We start from the raw sequence: 19,375 nt of genomic DNA, 5'->3' as shown, positions 1-19,375 counted from the left end.
CTAGCGGCAAAAAACCTTGATTTTATCCCAAATCAATGTTTCCCTCACCTGAGCCGAGTCATTATTGTGCTGAAACCTGACCAAACTTTAATCATCGCAATGACACATCATAAAACCGTTTTATTTTTGAAACAGCCATGTTAATGTTGACATCTTAAAAAGCGGCATATTTTGCTGTTTAAACAGTTAATTACCCTTAATTTATTTCATTCTGATGGATACTACTAATCCTTAATATCTTTTCAAAGTGTAATCTTTGAAATCATATACTGTAACTATATAACATAATAGTGCAATTAAAAGTTAGCCATTGCCAGTGTGAATGCACACTTACCTTACCAGACTCCTGACGTGTTCAGTGACGCTGTAAAACCCCTCAGGGCTTCTGACTCAGTGTCCACATGGAACAGTGAGGTGCACTTCAGTAAAACCTCTTTTGGCCATTTACCTGTCTCAATATGGTATGGAATGATCAAGGTACAGAGGAAGGGACAAGGGATTAAAGGAGGTGTGTGCAGGTTAAAGGCGATGAGACACAGGAAGGAAAAGGAGAAAGTGTGGAGAAAAGGGCACATTTGCTCATCCTATCAACATATGCACAATGCCTACATAACCATGCTCCTCAGGTGCTCAGTGACATGGTGAAACCTCTCAGGGTTTCTAGCTCAGTAACTCAGGTTGCATCTATGAGGAATTGTTCAGTGCCCTTTAGAAAACCTCCAGTTGATAGACGCCTTTGTGTGTTCAGGGTATCATTATTTGGAACTCCGTACCCACAGAAGTCAAAGTGGAACAGGAATGGGAACATTTTTAAAGTTCAAATATCTTTGCAGAGGCATCAGTCATGGATGATCACATTCCTTTTTTCAGGTTTTTAATGTCATTTTTTTGGATTACTTTTAGTTTTTTTTTTTTTGTTTTGTGTGTTCCAAACAACCCATATGAGCATTTTCTGATCCTCTAAGTCTTTAGTTACTACTTCAAGTTTTCTAATTATCCACCATGACTACAGGGATTCACAGGTCTACCCTGTTCCGAGGAACCAAGGCCCAGCTTCTTCAGAACCAAAGAACCGTCTTCAAGGACATCAAGAGCCTCAATCAAGTCCAGCTGCCTATAGCACTCAGAAATACCATGACCTGGATGACGAACTTATTAAACCTAATAATAAATAACATAAGGAATCAACTCAAGTTCTCACAGACGTTTTACCATTTAGTGAGCAATACTACTGTGTGTGTGTGTGTGTGCGTGTGTGTGCGTGTGTGTGTGTGCGTGCGTGCGTGCGTGCGTGCGTCACAAGCATGTGTAAACAGTCTTCACAGGGTCGGCCATGCTGACAGGATTATGGCTGCATTGAATGAGCATCTCTGTGAGTATCTCTCAGATAATAATCAAAGACCCCCAGGTATAGAGGAGGAATTGAAGGAGGTCATTAGGGCGTGTGGGGGTTTAAACACTAACAGCAAAGAGAAGGCCATAAAAGTTGACCTAAATATAGTTGAAGTTTCAAGGTCATTTATCCATTCCCTCTTCCTCACTACTCGCTTTCACTCCTTGGTTGATATTACAGGGGGTTAGCGGTAATTATCTTCTCTTGTCAAACCTAGGAGACTCAGCGAGACACCAGGTCACCTGTGTTTCTGATTGAGGTCCTGGGAGCTCACACATGCACACACAATCCCACCCCATGCACACACACACACACACATGAATACAGAGGGAAGCAGCAGCAGGCGAATGTGCAGCGTTTCATTACGCTTCTGATTTGGTCATTCATCATGTCACAGCGAGGTCACACACAGCGGCCGACACATGTTTATGTCTGCAGAGACTACCTGTGTGCTTGTACTTGTTTGTGCAAGTTGTCAGTGTGTGTTTGTGTGTGTGTTTGTGTGTTCATATGCATGTGTTTGTGATGCATTGTTTTGTTTTCCTGCTTATGCTTGTCTGGTTTACCATTCAAGTCAGACAAAGAGGAAGTGGCCCCGCACTTAATGCACTCAAATGAAACGGTGAAGCATTTAAAGATTAGTTAGACATTCAAGAAACACAGTGTCCTACCCTTATCTGCTTTGTAGCCAGGTTAGCAAATAAGTTGTCTTCAACTTAAAGGGCCAGACGTTGCTCTGTCTGCTGCGTGTGTAAAAAGAGGAACGCAAAGCAAATTTTCACCTTGCGTTATTTGTGTTGACTGTTGAATTTCAAACCTTTTTTACATTTATCTTTTTAATGTCTAAGCATAAGTTTAAGAGATAGAATCTGATACTTTTAAGTTTAAGCTTCAATTTCCTGCTTAAAATTATGATTTATTTTCTATTGTGTACAAGCAGCCTTGTAATTTGAGTCATAGGTACTTGGGAAATCAAAGAGCCGAAGGCAGATAATGGAAAAAAATGTACAAATGTCCTAAAACTAAAAAACAGAACGTATATGGCTTCTGAGAAACTCATTCAGGTGTAACACCAAACACCAAGCTTCATTAAAAGATACTTCCACACAAATATATTTTAATATATGCACAACTCGGATGAATGTTGAGTGCATTGCATAAATTCGGTCCGCCTTGGTAAGCTAATGTATGAATGGACTGTGTGTGGACGTCCCTGTGTGGGTATTGTGAGATAGCAATCGGCTGGTTCTGTTCAGAGACACCAAAAGCGCACAGACAGATCAAAGCTCTGCTCCAGCCTCAGTTCAGTAACCTCAGTGATAGTGTGTTTCTCCAGATCAGTCAGTGAGATGTGTGATGGCAGACATGGTGTTGACAACAAGCTCAAACACTCGCTTTTATGTACATAAAGTCTCAAGTAATATCTGTATCATATTAGATTGTATTGAGGTCCTGTTCGAAATTAGATATCAGGGGAGCTGAGCCAGTTCACCAAAGCTGTTTCAAATAGCCTCTGTTTCATAATTTCCCCCATGGTGAAGGTAATAATGAGGAACAATGTATAAAAAGGTTCTTACAAATGGTAAACGTAGGCAATTTCTTTAAATATTTAATGTTTAGGTGAACTAATGTACCTGGATCTATCAATCCCATCCACCAGCTTTTGTTACAATCAGTTTACACGAGCACCTTGATCCAGTTGCCTTTGCTATATCCCCACCTAGTGGCTGACCCCTGTCATCACCACTGGCTGAGGCTGAAGAATAATGCTGTCACACATCAAGGAAACTTTTTCAGTTACATAAGAAGTAATTTAAAGGGTCAGTCCACCCAAACTGCACAAGTTCGTCATTCATTAAGCAACGTCTGTTAGCAGTATAACAAAAAGTGTTAGAAGTGTTAAATGACAAATATAAAACAATTTTCTATAAGACAAAATAAATTGTGTATGGTGGTCAACCAGCCTTAGTAAAACCCCAGAAAACAAAAATAGGTATCAAATCTGAGAAAACCAACAAACATATTGTTTTTGTTGTATACATATTGTTTCTTGGCAGTTGCATGTCAAAGTTGCAGACCATGAAACTGACTTTTAATCTCACTGTTTAAACTGACTTAAAATATTCAACAGAAACTTTTCTTTCAAAGATATATTAAGTGCGCTTGTTGCGCTACATGATCAGTAGATCTTCCACCAAAGAAATAGTCTTTATTACCAAACCCTTGATAATGTGTTCTGTGGATTATCCACTATTACAGGGATATTCTTTCTGGAGACGGACATGGTTTTTAAATGATTGAATAGAATTTGTTTTAATGCTTTAAGCTATGCTTTATAATTTGGAGGAACAGGCCCTTTAAGTTATCATGTAGGATGTAGGATGTAGGATCATCATGTATCATCAAGGTGAACCTTTTTGTTAAGACAGTCATTTATTGAGGCACTTGACACAAGCCATGGAATGTACAAATCAAATACAACAAATTCAAGGTATTTTTCACATTCTTGCATCTGTAAACATGGTAAAGATAATACATTCTGACAATTGATTCACATTGTACTGCCCCTCCCACCCCCCCCCACCAATGGAGAGACACGTGAGAAAAATATTAACACCTCGCTCAGGGTAGTGTACAGTATACAACAGCTACACAGAGTGTACAAAACAGCAGTGGAGCCAAATACAAAACTATTACTCGACCCACCTTTTACAGTAGTTCTTCATTCATGAAGAGTGCACATCTGACAGGAGTGGTCCAGCAGATATAGCAACATGTGGACAAACTGCTCATGTGCTCCCATTGTACCTGAAATGCATCTATTCGGTCATTTCACATTGTGTGTGTAAGAGGTAAGTAAATTAGGGATGAGGCATCTAAGTCTATTTAGCAGCACAAGAACACTTCTCTACTTCAGAAAACTGATCATTATTCAGTAAATATACAAATACATTATCTATATTTTTTAGCAGGCATGTGCACAGGCAGTCTATATATGTCAGTTTGCTTTGGCTCTCTAGGATGTAAACATTGATCTATTATTAAATATATAATAACTTAGTGATTATCAGTTTTATTCTTTGCAATCACAAAATAATTTTATTCAGATTTTAGTTCATTAATAGTTTTTGTTATCATGTGGCGCTGGTTCTCAAACATGTCTGTGTGTATGCCTGCTTTGTAGAAACTTCCAAGGCCAAGAAATAAAAGAAAACACAGGTGTGTGAAGGTGGATAAGGCTGCTGTTGGGCTACTGTTCATTACAAGATATGAGGTTTGAATGTGAAAGCTACAGCTCAGGTTTTGAAGCTCTTGGATGTTCATACACCCTGTTGTCGTCTTGGGCCTGACAAAACTAAACAGCTGGCTCAGCTGGTGCCCACATCAGTGAAGGTTGGTGACAATAAGGCTCTAGTTTAAGGAATACTCCACCAAAAACATATGTTTTGAGTATCAAACACCCAACTGCCTGTTGGCTTGTAAAGCGTAGGTTTGTTCCAGTAGTCATACTTTTGCTAAAATGTGCCAAAATATAGCTCAATTCAACCTCTGTTTGAGCTTGTTGATCTCAGTACAGCCAGTTACCACTGAGGTCATGCTCTCGGTATTTTCCAGGGAGAAGACGATTATGCAGACAAGTCCTTTAAAGGTGCTTTTTGTGAGTTTTCTTGGCTGCAGAATGTGGTTTCTTGCCAGGAGTGGTTGGCAGTGATTGTCGTTTAACAAGAGCTTCGGCCATTGTTGTGTTTACAAGGCTAGAGATTATAATACGCTCTCTGAGCAGCACTACTTCTTCAGGGCAGATGGGACACTACAGTGACTCCCTATCGGAAAGTGAAGTGACAGACTTGCCTGGCTGGGGCTAGCTAGTTAGCATGCTAACTTAAGTACAAGAAAAGAAGTGATAGAAATAGAAGGAAATACTGTTGGTGAGTAAAGTAATGAAGTATGATGCTGAACTTGCAACATTTCTTCTAGACTGGTATAAGTAAAAAGCTGTTAATGCTGAGGTTGGCTATGTAGCGCTAGCAAAAACCTACATAAAGCCCCTTTAAAACCTATAGGCAGTGAGTGTTTGATACTCAAAACATAGGTTTCCTTTAAGGAGTCTGGACATAGTAAGTTGATGCTCAGTCTATTGTAGACCAACAGCCATCTCTACATCATCTCAGATTTTTGTCAGTCCTCTTGTTGTTTGGTATTTATGTTGTAGTTAGTGGCCTAGTGGTGAGAATATGACCACATTTACACAGGGACAATAAACACAGAGACTTTTCCCCGTCGTGCGCTGTATGAGATCTTTTATCTCTGTCAGAACAAGGGGAAAATCTGCTGCCAGCCTGTTTAAACAGACACGCTGCATCTGTACCACACAGATTTAAAAACCCGCATTTTTTATACCTGTGTTAATCCATCCTATTAGCCCGTCCCATTCTGTGGAGTGAGGCTCTCCCAGGGGCAGATGATCTCTTTGGCTCCCACCATTCCCCGAGAGGCAGCCCTGTTCTCTTCCTCCTCATCCTCAGACTCTATGGGGTAGATACGGCACTCTGGAGGAATATCCACTTTAATCTGGAAGAAACTGTTCAAGGTTGCAGAAAGGGCTTGATGTAAGACACATGTCTGATACCCATGTTAAAATACTGTTGCCTACAATTAGAAAGTATTAGGACAGCAATACATTTCTGTTATGCCGGTTCTACTCCAGAACATTGGGTTTGAAATGTAAAAATTAGTATTAGGTTAGTAAGTGTCATCTTTAGATAATTAGATTAAAGTTGAAACAATGACAACATATCACAGTAAAAACATATTACTTTCTGACTATATGATAAGTGTGGATATGGTGTTGTAGTTTACATGCAGAACTGTTTTTGTAAGTGTTTGTGCCACACACTCACTTGCCAATCCGTCTGGGTGGAGCGTGACTGGGTTGATCCGGGCTGATTGGCTGAATGCGGCTACTTGTCCCGGCAGCTGAGTGGCATTTAGGCGACAAGCTGGCGAACATGGTGGAGGGGGTGCAGCCCCGCTTCAGCAGACGGCGCAGCGAGAGAGCCATGCGAGACTTGGATACATTTCCACCTGCGGGGGCTCGGGCCTCCGGGTTCCCCTCTCCTTCTCCTTCGCTGGCCTCCACTCGCCGCTCAGAGGCCGAGGTGCTGTCTAAGGCCACGCTGATGGGGGATGGACAGGCCGGGGTGTGGGCCAGGAAAGGGAGAGAGGGCGAGGCGTTGGCAGAGGGGGACTCAGTGAACCCAGAGTAGACAGCAAGGTGGGGGACAGGAGTGGTGAAGCGGCACAGCTGTGAGGTCAAAGGGCAAGAGACACAAGTTAGAGGGCATCATGAGAGGGATTCGTTCCAAAAATGAGTGCATTGTGGAAAATGTTCAGCTGGTGGTTCCCTCTGTACATTACCCGTACATAAGTATTTCATGAGCTTCATGATGTTTAACTTACATAAACACCATGATGTTCAGGTCACTTCCATAACAAAAGGACAGAGTAATTATAAAAAATACCTGTCACCTAACAGTTCAAAATATCCCAAAATATTCACTAGCATTTTTGCTAGAAAACTGACTCAATTCATCAAAAAATGTTTGCGATTAATTTTCTCGATTTCGTCGATTATTAACAATCAACCAATTGTTCTGGCTGTAATAGAAAGAAAGAAAGAAAGAAAGAAAGAAAGAGTATACAGGAAAATGATACAGGAAGTACCACAGGAAGAAAGAAAGAGATAAGCTATCTCTACTCTCTAGTCTCATTGCAAGTAATCAGGACCATCATCATCATCATCATCAGAGTCGGAGTCAGATGAGGTTGACAGCTTGTGGGAACGTGACGCTCAGACTTCATGCAAACAGTGAGTGAATGACAACTCAAGACAAACACATGAACATGAGGTGGTTTGTGTATGTTTTATTAGCTTATGACTGATGACGGAGAAAACACACAGTAACAGTACAGAACACTGTATGAGTGGAGATGGACAGTACAACACATGTATTATGAGAAACAGCATGACACACACCAGTTACAGCTTGTTCGGACAGAAATGCAGCAGATGGTAACAGATGTCTCCACATTGTCATTTCAGCTCTCTGTGCACTGAACATGACTTGTGTGTGTAATTTAGTGTGTCTAAAGGCTCAGTTCACCCAAATCACAACACTTTACTTCTCATGGTGGTTTTGTTAGTCCAGGTTTTGCTGTATTTGGCACTGAGACGTTTGCCAGGTAAATACATTTAATTTGTGGAGCAGAAACACCCTCAGAAGTCTCAGGGGTAAATATTAAAAACCTGGGAAAATACATGTGAAACCAAAACTATGTGCAGCACTTCAAACCAAAAGAGAGAAGTGGGAAGGATTGCAACATTTTTCTGTGAGGTGTAACTGGCCCTCATTTTAGTTTACTATGTATATACCTCTACAACCTAATGTGCCTGTTTAACAGTGGTTTTAATACCGTGCAACTATATTGAGATTGAGTTTTCAGTATTGCATGTTCCCATTCCCACATCACTTTCCATTTAGCTTTTAAAAAAAAAAAAAAAAAAAAGCAAAGACTTCTGCAGTACTAAAAAAAACAAAAAAAAACACGTGGTGCGTGGTACATGGGGTCGTGACGTTTTTCAACTGAATGTCACACTGGAACTAGATCTTTGTGATTCTTGGACATGAGTATGGATGTGTACTATAAGCCTGTGCATGTTTGAATACCACTAAACCTGCAACAGCTTAGTTTTTGTCCACTTGTGGGCAGTAGAAACCAACTGTTTCAGGTTGATATGCTGAACTTATTTGCAAACTGTTGTCTGTTGGTGTTACGTTGTTCACCAGCAACTCATTAACTTTGGTTTTAGGAGCATTTTCGCTGAAACAATGAGCTGAAAAGACACTAAAAAGCTCCATAGAACTGGAGGGTGCTACATTTGAGTGATAACTCTCTGTGAGTTTGCAATTACAGTACGAGCAGCTCTTCTCACTTTACACTTAGCCGTTTGATCCATTGTTATAATAAAAATATTTATTCTAGCAGCTTTAAACTGAAGCTAAATGGCATCAAAATGTAGATATTATCATTATAAACAAATTAACTACAGCTTCTTTTTAGATAAATACATTTTAAAAATTCAATAAAATTTCAACGGATCCCAACCCTGACTGTTGGTATCTAAAGCTCCTACAACACTGATCACGTTTGTGCTCATTTCTTAGGAGGAGGACGAGGGGGAACCTCCTTGCCCTGCTTGCTGAGTTTGCTCATGACCTGTGTGATGTCAACGGGGGCACTGGCCGCCATCTTTGCCCTCTGCTCCTGCTCCTGCTGCCGGAGGATGATGGGGCTGAGACTGGGCCGTCTGTTCTTCGCATTCTGCTCCAACTGGGAATCACTGGGAGACCGCAAAGGATTGATCCAAGGAGAAAGATGAGAAAGAGAAGAGAAAGAGAGTAAGAGAAGAGGAGGGAGGGGGAGATAAGGTGAAAATTAAGTTTTGGAGAGTGATGGAAGGAAGCTACAGGGACACTAATATCAGCCAGAGAGATGAGAAACATAAACTGTGGTTTTTCAGACCTTCGTCACTCTTATGTCTTTGTGGTGAATAGTTAACGCTTCCTTTTCCGCATTTGTTGCCATTTCTGACTGTGCACCTGTTTCTTTATCAGGCTGGTTAAGATAACAGAGTTCAGGCTGACTTTTTCAACTTTTATTTCCAATTTAAGCAGCAGATAAATGTTCTAGATGCTTATTGAATGTAAAAAAATAAAAAAGGGAATGAATGAGTGAATTGAAAGTAGCCTCTTACGAGAACTTGTGCTCCTCAGGACAGATGGCCTTCTTCATTGTATCCTTAAAGACTGGAGACTTCATGTACCGCCCGTATGAGTCCTGCAAAATATACACAATCGCATCATGAATCAGTGGGTGTTTAGTGATGGTGAGTGCAAGCCTGTGGGAACTTAAACAACGTTATCTTGTGGTTAAACCCACCTACTGGTGCGTTTACTGACCTTCTTCATGAGCATGTAGATGTGAGTTTGGGCTGCGTCCAGGACGTATCTGTGTGGGTGTTTCAGGCCACTGACTGTGACTTCCATTGTCTTTCCGTCGATGTTGATCCACCGTGGTGCACCGCGGGCCAGGAAGGCCCTTGGATCAAGAGATTTGGAGAAACACATGGGAAACAGTTTAATACTCGCCTACACAACGTGATTCTGAGCCGTTGTTGCAGCAGGTTTTCGATTAATGGCAAAAACATCCCAACAGCTAAAAATGTTTTTTTTTATTATCAATTACTCATCAATCAATTTTCCAAGTTGGGATACAACTAGCAATCATTTTTATTATCAATTAATTTTCATTAGTTGATTAATCGCTCAGTTAATGAAATGCGAAGAAATGCTCAGGAGCAATCCTCACATCAGAGAAACTGCAGCCAGACAATGTTTGGTCTATTTTCCACGTTTTTTGCTTGAAAATGAACTGAAACAATTATCAAGCGATTATCAAAATAGCCGCTTATTAGTTTTCTGTCACTGACTAATAGACTAATCAGTTAATTGATTAACCATCATAGACTAGAAATTAAGACATTACTTATAGATCTGCTCTGCTTTCTCTCTCATCGTCGCAGCTGTGCCCCACTTCAGATCCTCACAACCTTCCCAGAATGCCAAGTTCTCACCTTAAACGGTTCAAGATAGAAGAGAAAATTGTTTTAAAAAACACAGTTAGTATGCTACTCTTAGCTTCATCTCATGGTTAAAAATAACACTGTAGGACCAAAAATGAATCTAGAGTGTAGAAAGTTTGCAACAATAATATTTCTGTAATCGACCATCATACCGCTGAATTCTTTCTTCAGGAACAGTCTGAAATCATCTCGTCCCCGAGGGTCTGAGAGCAGCTCTCCGAAGCTGAACGTCCATCTCTCCACACGCATTTTAGTTGGTATTTCCACACTGCCGCACACACAAATAACCACAGAGGAAGAAAATCATTAAATTGAAGAAATGCGCATTATTTAAAATTTAGCTGAATCTCAATGAATACAAAACAAATTATGCGTCATCCTCAGCTGACGCACTTGGGCATGTTCAAAGTCCAGTATGTGACGTCATCGGTGAGCCAGGGGTTGCTGGGAAGACACTTGGAGAGGAAAGGGTCGTGGCTGTTGTAGGTGGCGCAGTATTTCACCAGTCTGCAGGAACAGGGGAAAAGTTTACTGCTTATAATGTTTGAACTTTTTCATTATAGGCAACAATTCGGCCAAAGATGAAAAAACTGAACTAAATGTCATGTCATATTACATAACTGCACTTAGGAGTAAAAGGGAGTTATATCATATACATATCAATCACATCACTAAATATTACCCAAAGTGCTTCTTTATGCACAAGAGTCAACACACTGGCATCATGGGGTGTCCAGTCGAGCGAACAGGAGTAAATCAGTGACCAACTGTTGAAATGTTCCCCTCTTTTTTGTTTGTTATAGTTAACAGATTGTATTGAAATTTCGTGGAAAGTTCGGCCAACATAATAAGTGGCCTAAATTTGCATAATTTGATAATAAGTCACCGAAGAGCCAGTTCTGCCACTGAAAGGGAGTTTTTCCTTGCCAGTGTTGCCAAGTGCTTGTTCACTGGGGGATGCTATAAATAATATTGTAAAGAGTACAGTCTTGACCTGCCCTGCATAACTTCTGCTGTTATTTGGCGCTATGTAAACAAAACTGACATGAACCTACAGTAACTGTATCACATTTGCTCATCAAATCTCATCCGTGCATGACTTTCACCTGTCCTCCATTCCAGTTAAAGATATTGTGTTTTTTCTATTTTGAGACATACACTTCATGATACAAGCAGCATGAGCCACCTGTTTTGTCGCAGATATTGGAACTGGAAATAACAATCTTACGCGCCAATGGACACAGATGACTTCACTCTGGGCCTCATGATAGACTGCTGCGTAAAGATCATCTACAGGGAGCAGAGGAGAGATGACAGCTATAAAAATGTGAGGAAAACAGGTCTGTCTCTGTGGATCATTGCTAACAGTTAATGCAGCTGTTGGTTGAGATGAAACACAGAGAGAGAAAAATGTTGGAAAAGTCAAACGATGGGTGGAGAGTAAATTCTCACTTACAATTCTCTCAAAGAAGTCAGGGGTTTTTGCCTGGAGAAAAATACACAGATTATGTGTCATATCACAGATAAAAAATAAACATGTATAGACAAAGTGTATTTGTACACATGATCTTGTACTTCTGTCTTTGTGAGGACATTTTGATCCTCACTTGTTCAAGTAGCTGTCTGAGGGGTAAAAATTGCTGCACTGATTTAGCATTGTACTTCAATAACATTGTCTGACTCACGTTGGGCAGTTTTTTTTTAATGATCATCATCAATGCACAAGAACCAGAGATATAACTTTTTTTTTATTCTGCACATTCTTCATTTTCAAACTTGTAGTCTTGAGCCACAACCGGTGCTGACTCAAATGACTTAAGTGGCATTTATCAGGATTTGCACAGCTCCTCCTGGAGCCACAGAAGGTTAATTTATAATTATACATATCTATATGTATTTCATATACTCCCCAAGACCTGAAAAGAGACATTAATGAGTAATTTAATGAGTAAAAATGGTTGAGGGGTTAAGCATGTAGTGGCAATGTTAGGATGTAAGGAATGCATTATGTCAAGAATAAATATGGGGTGGTGTGTGTAAGTGTTTGTAACCAGTTTAAAATTCTGGATAAAATAGAACCACAGGAAATGCCTGCAGAAGAATAGAAGAGAAGAGAAGAGAAGAGAAGAGAAGAGAAGAGAAGAGAAGAGAAGGGAAGAGAAGGGAAGAGAAGAGAAGAGAAGAGAAGGGAAGAGAAGGGAAGAGAAGAGAAGAGAAGAAGAGAAGAGAATTAAGATTAATTTCAGTGAAAGATAGTGTCATGTTTGAAACAGCAGACAGGGAAAGGACAGGGAGGATAAGTAGCCTTGACTGCACATGGATCCATGCATTAAAGCCTCTTATACAATATAAGCTGATTGACAGGAATTATCTTCATACAGGTCATGCAGACACTCACCTGTTACCTCGTCAGCATTAGGATCTATTCGTCGATCCAGTCCATAGTCCATGGCACTCACCGTCCCTGGCTGCACACACACACACACACACACACACACACACACACACACACACACACACACACACACACACACAAACATCGACAAAAACGATTACACAATGTGTGTTTATTAAAGGACTAATTAATTAAAGCAGATGGCCGATTTATAATGCTAATCATATGCTGCTAATGTGTCACACTTTTCCTTCAAATCTGAGGCAACAAAAGGACAGTCACCAGTTATATGTAAAATGTGATTTTGTGAATTTACTCTCAGACATTACAAATATATCTTTAAGTTGTTAGTTTGTTTCCAGCAACAGCCTTTAAAAATGCAGTGAGATGAAACCACATTTACAGTGTGCAGGGTGGCTCTGTCCCTAGATAATGATATTAGCTTAGACAGAAAGCTCACTTTGACTTTTATGAATAAAAAGATGAATCTGTGTACAGCATGCAACTGTCATGTGGGGAAATAAATGCAGCTTACATCAACATTTTATGTAATTTGAATGCAAACACAATCTTTTCTTTTTGTTTTGTTGCCAAGAGCTTCAGGAAACCTCTCTATAAAATGTTGTAATAAAAGATAGTTATAGAAAATGTTGTTTTCTAATATTGCATCTCAAGAAAAAGTGTGAAAATTTCCTGGGGAAGAAAAAGTTAAAACGCTAATTCATTTATTAATTACTGTTATTTATTCTCACAAGAAGATTAAAATAATAGTTCAAAATTATTGAAAAAACAATCTTTAGATGAGAGGATCAATACCATTCTCATGTCTGTGTGTTTAGTACAGAGATGAATCCAAAAGACAATTAGTTAAGCTTAGCATAAAGACTGGAAACAGGGGGAAAGAGCTAGCCTGGCCATCTACAGAGTCAAAAAAATACACACAAGCATCTCTAAACTCCAAATTCAACACATTCTATCTTGCTTGTTTGATCCAAAGACGAACTATTCCTTTAAATGTTCACTCTATATTTAAAGTGGTGGTTGTGCTTCATTTGATAGTCCAAATCCAGTAATGAAAATCCCACCAGGAGAGAGGGAGGATGACATGTGACCATGACCTGTTTAACCTACTGGGTCCCTACTGAGCTCTGTGCAACATGTATGTACCCTTTGACCTTTAAAGTGAGACTGAGTAACAGAAGAAATGACACAATCTTCCTCTAATGAATTAAATTAAAACTATAAGCAATAAAAAGCATCCTCATTCAGTTCCCTCTGGGGTTTGGTCTGGTATGACCAAATGGCTGAAACACGAAGCCAAAGCAAGTGCCCAAAACTGCAGTTCCTCAAATGGCCACTTGAGGCTGGCTCCAAAAACAAGTATATCCCCGCTGACTCCCATGTTAAAATGCCCAACTTTACAGCAGAAATAAACATGTTTACAGCCTGGTGCAAAAAATGGATTTAGTCTCTATAGCTAATTTCGCCCTTCATGACAACTGTACAAGCGGTGATTTTTTATATAACTCACCCGTTTACATTTTATTAAGGTTTAAAGGAGGCTGCGTGCATCTTTATATACAGTCTTATACCATATGACCATTAGCTTGTGGTGGCTAATGTTACAAAACTTAAGTTGATATTTATGAGTCACTGACTTATCACTCTTCTACTTGTGCTCTTGTTACACTATGTCTTAGTGTTCACCATGATCCTGCAATTGTCACTTACTGTCTTGATCTTTTGCTGGTCACAGCTCAGCAAACGTTGTATAGACTCACTTTAAGTGCCCATTAAAAGTGCCCATTAAGTACAGTGCAAACTACTGCTCATGGCAGCTTCATTATAACCAGAGACCAACAATTACTCCTGGTAAGCTAGCGCACTGCCTATCTGTAAAATCTTAGAAATATGTGCCATATCAACACAATATGACCTTCAATAAAATCAAAATTATGCTACAAAGCAGGACCTGCATTCCAAACACATTTGCACTTAATCAAATTACCACAACCCACTTGACACAGTGAACCTGGGTCACTTGCGAGCCCTTGGATGTCTGGAAACCAGTTGCCCACTTCGGGCTGGTCAGTAATCCAGCCTCAGGACACAGGGTGAGACCAAGACTCACCATGCTGGAAGCACAAGGTGCGAAGGCGCCACATTCTCCTACGCAGTGTGAAATATTAATCACTCATGCCCTTTTCCTCTGACTGGACATGTAACAGTAATGAGGCATCATGGGTAGAGATAATGAGATACCCTGGGAAGTATAGAGATGGAGTGTAATTTATTTTCAAACCTCTCTGTCTGCTAGCAATCCGCGGTTATCTACATGAAGCTGCGTCCTGTGTGTGCAGTGCAAGTCTGATCACTATCTGTGTGTGTGTGTGTGTGTGTGTGTGTGTGTGTGTGTGTGTGTGCGTGTGTGTGTGCGTGTGTGTTCTTACCGGAGGCCTGTGAACCACCCAGTAGGCTCTCTCCTGGCAGTCAAAAACCACACGGTCTGGTTTCTTCCTCTCCTTTGCAGCTCTAAAAACACACACACACAAACGCACATGATCGTATCACCTTTGCGATCTTCAATTCGAGTGGTGTCTCTGAGTTTCTCTCACACCTACCTGTACTGTTCTTTAGCTTGCATCACTATGAAATCCCATTTATGATTCATCCACTTGTGAAGACGGTTATACTGCTCCTGAGGACATAAAATGACGCATCAGTAAATGCCAGCAACAAACAAATTGAATTTCCCTCGGGTCTCTCAGCCTCGTTCTCACCTGCTCGTGCAGCTCCAGTATTCCTTTCTTCCGTATGTTTCTTTTCGCCAGGTAGATTGCTTCAATAATAAAACAAAAAGGAGAGTTAACTGAGCATTGATAATGGGACCTGAGAATGAAATATAGTCACACTCACCATAATCTGTATCCTCAACAGGCCACTGCTGTGTGGGCCAGAAGTACGGTGTCTGGAAAGGACAAAAGGCAGATTTTACATCATTTCAGAAGTGTTACTGTCAGTTAAATTTGTTCAAGTATCAGCTTGTTCAATCAAAATGTAATGCAAGTTCTGATATTCGATTTATCTATATATGATATACTATAAAGTGAAACATTTTCCTTGTTTTATTTCATTTTAAATTGAATGTCTTTGATTTTTAGACTCTAAGTCAAACAAAACAAGCTATATGAAGACATGGACTTTGGGAAACTGTGATGGGCATTTTTTAAATTATGTTTACCATTTCAAAACAGTCAAGTCCAGTAAAGTGGTGGGCAGTTTGATTATAATCTTTTGTCAATATATGTTACAATATAGAATGTTTGCTGTAAATTTGACCGAGAAACCATTCAGTGTTATAATGATCAGATGGTGACGGTCTGTTTCGACTAATCCACTCAACTAAATACATGAAAAATCAAAGTGTATCATCACATTTATGCAAAGATCTTTTATATCGCCACACAGCAATCCTGCTCAGTGATTTGCAACACTACCACAATGGCCTAATACAACCAGAGATATTAGATTTTTTTCATCTCATTTTGCATATATTGTCATATCATTCCTAACTTAATAAAAATATTATCATGACAAAAATGTGAAATGTGGTGCGTTTACCTGGAAGCGATAGAGGGATGCATCTGGTTTGATCACTAAGCGTTTGTGGTCTTGTAGAGGGTAGATGTAACCTAACGCCACCAGCATAGAGCCAAAATTCCTCGCCTCTGAATACAAGAGACAGAGAGACGAGCAGGAATTCAGCAGCTGCTGTGGCAATGATATCATAAAAAAAGGATTTCTAACAAAAAACAAAAAAGACTACATATATTTAATGGCATCGGCTGCCTCATCTCTCACCTTGTGTGTCTGTTTGAAATCTGTCTGCTAACCATGCAATTATGTCTTCACCTGAGGATAAAAGAAAAGATGCAAATGATAAGTCAGATGTAAGAATAAAAATAAGTATGCCCAACCAGTTATAAAAGCAAGTCTGACAGCGAACAAGAAGAAATAAGTGCTGCGTGTGTGTTGATAGGTAGGTGGGTGTGTGCCTGTAAATGCCAGACCCCTCTCTGATGCAGCACTACTGACTGTGTCGATAACCTGTGAGCCTCTACTGCTAATGTGGGGAGACAGGTGGAAGGAGGGGAGGGGGAGGAGGAGGAGGTAGACAGGAGGAAGCACATGGAGAAACAAAGGACCGAGGAGAGGTAAGGAGACAAGATGAAAGGACAGGAAAGGAAAGGAAAGGAAAGGAAAGGAAAGGAAAGGAAAGGAAAGGAAAGTTTCCTTAGTATCCATTCAGCTGCCTGGATTCAAAGCTCACAGATGACGTAGAAGTCTAGGATCCCTCTCTTCTTCTTCTTCTCCTTCATCACCACCACCTCCTCACTGTCTCTCTGTGTTTTTCTCTTGTTTCTGTCTCTGTTTCTTGCTTTTTTCCCTCTTGCCCACTCTATCATCCTCCTCCTCCTCCACCTCCTACTTTTTCCCTCTCTCTGACTCCGAGACCGCGGGGGTTGTCATGGAGATGAAATCTGTAGCTCTCGAGTTTGAGCCCGGAGCTCTGGTATCCTCCAGTGAGACTATGCAGGGAAAATCACTCAACCAGCCGCTGAATAACATCAAGTGTGTACTACTGTATGTGTGTGTGTGTGTGTGTGTGTGTGTGTGTGTGTGTGTGTGTGTGGTGTACCCTCTTTACCAGTAATAGCATGTGGTATTGTTGTGATAACCAGTCTCTGAGGCTGTGACTTGACTCCTGTTTTGGGGTCCTGCATCTCCAGCAGCACCTTCTCTGCCTGCGAAGGGATATTGTAAGAAGTGAGAAGAGGTAACGTAGACAAGATAGTGGTGGGCGGGGGATGGGGCAGAGGTCACCATGCCAACAGGTTGCTTTGACAACAATTTGGAAAATCAGGCCAAAGGCACATACTGTAATTTGAGGATAAAAAAGCAGGTTAGATGGATTTTTGTGGATGAGAGCTCACTGTAGAGAATCTCGTACATGATGGTGATCATGATCATTATCATCATCTTCAGCGTGTGCAACAACACTGTTGACCTCGTTTCTATTTAATGAAATCGCCTCTCGTGTACTCTGGAGCAAGTTGTGCCTCTGAGATATTAAGGCTCACTGTCAGAGCTTGTAGTCAATACTTTCTATCAGACCAATGTTGGATGATTTTACGACTATGACTGTTTATCTTTTTCATCCAAAAACAACATTATAATTCAGTGCTTCAGCACTGCATTTAAAGATGGCGAGAGGTGAGATGAGAGGTGTGTGACAGGCCGTGATCTCATGGCTTTTGTTTGGCTTGTGTGGGAGGTTTGCGGTGAGTCACTGCCCTGTAAGCACTGTTGTTTTTTTTTTGTTATCATATCATTGGATCCCAACAGAGACACAAGAGCTCAGGTGTGCACCGGAAAGCAAGAAATTGTGCAGTACATTACAATTCAGTGTGTGTGTGAACGGGTGTGTGTGTGAGAGAGACAGAGTGTATGCGGCTGACTCCTGGGCCTGTTTGAAGTGGCTTTGTGCTTTGAAGTCATCCTGGAGAGGCTATAAGCCCCAAGCTGAGTCAGACCAAAGTGGGCTTTCATGGACCAGAACATGAAGTTCTCCTGGAAATTAGTTCTGAGTGAGCATTCCCCTGGAGAGCGGGACATTGTGAAAGACTGCTGCATCTGTGATCAATAGATTCTGAAAATAATTTGCTAATGAAGCTTCAAAAGCTTTTGTCTCAATTATTTCCGGCACAATTTTTCTAAAGCCAAAAGTTAAATATCCAGCTCCTCATGTGAATGAATTTGAAATGTGAGATGATGTATCAAGCCCTGTTCTGGCTACAGGACCGGGCTGTTGTTTTCCAATACACAGTGCCTGGATTAACTTCTTTCCAGTGGCTGCTTGGTGTAAATGGAAGCACCGATACTGATCCAGGCTTAATGCTTATTAAAATGAATGACCTTATCACTGTGAAAAGGTTGCAATAAAACACAGTCAAACATTTAGTGTGACAGGCAAATATAAAGAGTGCAACGGAACCAAAATGACTTGTATGTATGTATTTTGCTGTCATTTTGCATGTAGGGTTCTTATGAAATGTTATTTTAACACTGATTCTAATTAATCGTGTAGTAAAAATTCGGATTTGAACCCATGATTGAAACATGGCATACTTGTTATCTGATTTATTGCATTTCTTCAAAGCATTCTATAGTTCAAATGGCACCTGTGGGCTTTTGTGCTTTGCAAAAATGTCTAAACTAAATAAACGTATACAATAAAAGCACCATGAAAAAGCGGTTCCGATTCCTGAGGACCTGTGGAGAATGCAGATTGTTATTAGAGGCTAACGCAGTTTACAAGAGCAAATGCCAGTACGCAACTACAGCCCAAGGATTGTGTTTGAGAATTCATATAAGTGACCTATCTATAGGTGCGTGTGCAGGTATAGCCTATGAGCATGGCTGAGCAGGGCTGTGATCATCACACTCACCACTGATGTAAAAGGATAACTTACCTTCTTGAGACAAGCCATCCGTGGTCGATACCTCTGTCCATGATCCCGGAGTGTATTTCTAATGGTCATGGTAATGCTTTTCTCTCTCACAAACAGAAACGTATATGATCCTACTGTCGCCTGTGAGCCCCTGTGTCGTGTAGGGATGCTGGAGGGGAAGTGGATTGAGGGATACTGATGCTGCCTTCAACTGATCTTCACAAGCTCCTACTTGGAGGCTCTGAAATTGTATACATACTGTTATATGCACCTTTCGCATATAAGCTTAATTAGCTTAATAAAACATTGGGTATGTTATACAAACCAACAATGCAAATGCATAATATAAATCAATAGTATGGAATTATATA

At 40.5% G+C, this 19,375-nt stretch overlaps 1 protein-coding gene across 3 annotated transcripts; it reads right to left on the bottom strand.

Annotated features, from left to right (window-relative positions):
* Positions 1–3,827: 3,827 nt before the first annotated feature.
* LOC130162277 (regulator of G-protein signaling 9-like) lies at positions 3,828–19,248 on the bottom strand. 3 transcript variants are annotated; one of them, XM_056365961.1, is made up of 19 exons: positions 19,026–19,246; positions 17,201–17,297; positions 16,354–16,404; positions 16,114–16,220; positions 15,409–15,460; positions 15,273–15,331; positions 15,114–15,190; positions 14,943–15,024; positions 12,503–12,565; positions 11,554–11,583; positions 11,326–11,387; positions 10,491–10,604; positions 10,250–10,365; positions 10,001–10,088; positions 9,415–9,553; positions 9,210–9,292; positions 8,672–8,795; positions 6,295–6,698; positions 3,828–5,975 (listed from the first exon to the last, which is right to left on the bottom strand). In XM_056365961.1, the coding sequence occupies exons 1-19, from the start codon at positions 19,092–19,094 to the stop codon at positions 5,813–5,815; spliced, it is 1,980 nt and encodes a 659-aa protein (XP_056221936.1). In that variant the 5' UTR covers positions 19,095–19,246; the 3' UTR covers positions 3,828–5,812. The 3 variants fall into 3 exon arrangements, with proteins under 3 accessions (XP_056221936.1, XP_056221938.1, XP_056221937.1); XM_056365962.1 differs by lacking the exons at positions 3,828–5,975; positions 6,295–6,698 and having other exon boundaries at positions 7,304–8,795; positions 19,026–19,248; XM_056365963.1 differs by lacking the exons at positions 15,114–15,190; positions 15,273–15,331; positions 15,409–15,460; ... (2 more) ...; positions 17,201–17,297; positions 19,026–19,246 and having other exon boundaries at positions 12,496–12,565; positions 14,943–14,980.
* Positions 19,249–19,375: the final 127 nt, after the last annotated feature.

The sequence above is a fragment of the Seriola aureovittata genome, chromosome 21, assembly GCF_021018895.1.
Source record: "Seriola aureovittata isolate HTS-2021-v1 ecotype China chromosome 21, ASM2101889v1, whole genome shotgun sequence".
Taxonomy (NCBI): Eukaryota; Metazoa; Chordata; class Actinopteri; order Carangiformes; family Carangidae; genus Seriola; species Seriola aureovittata.
Note: the sequence above shows the minus strand (reverse complement) of the source record. Positions and strands in the feature narration are given on the sequence as shown.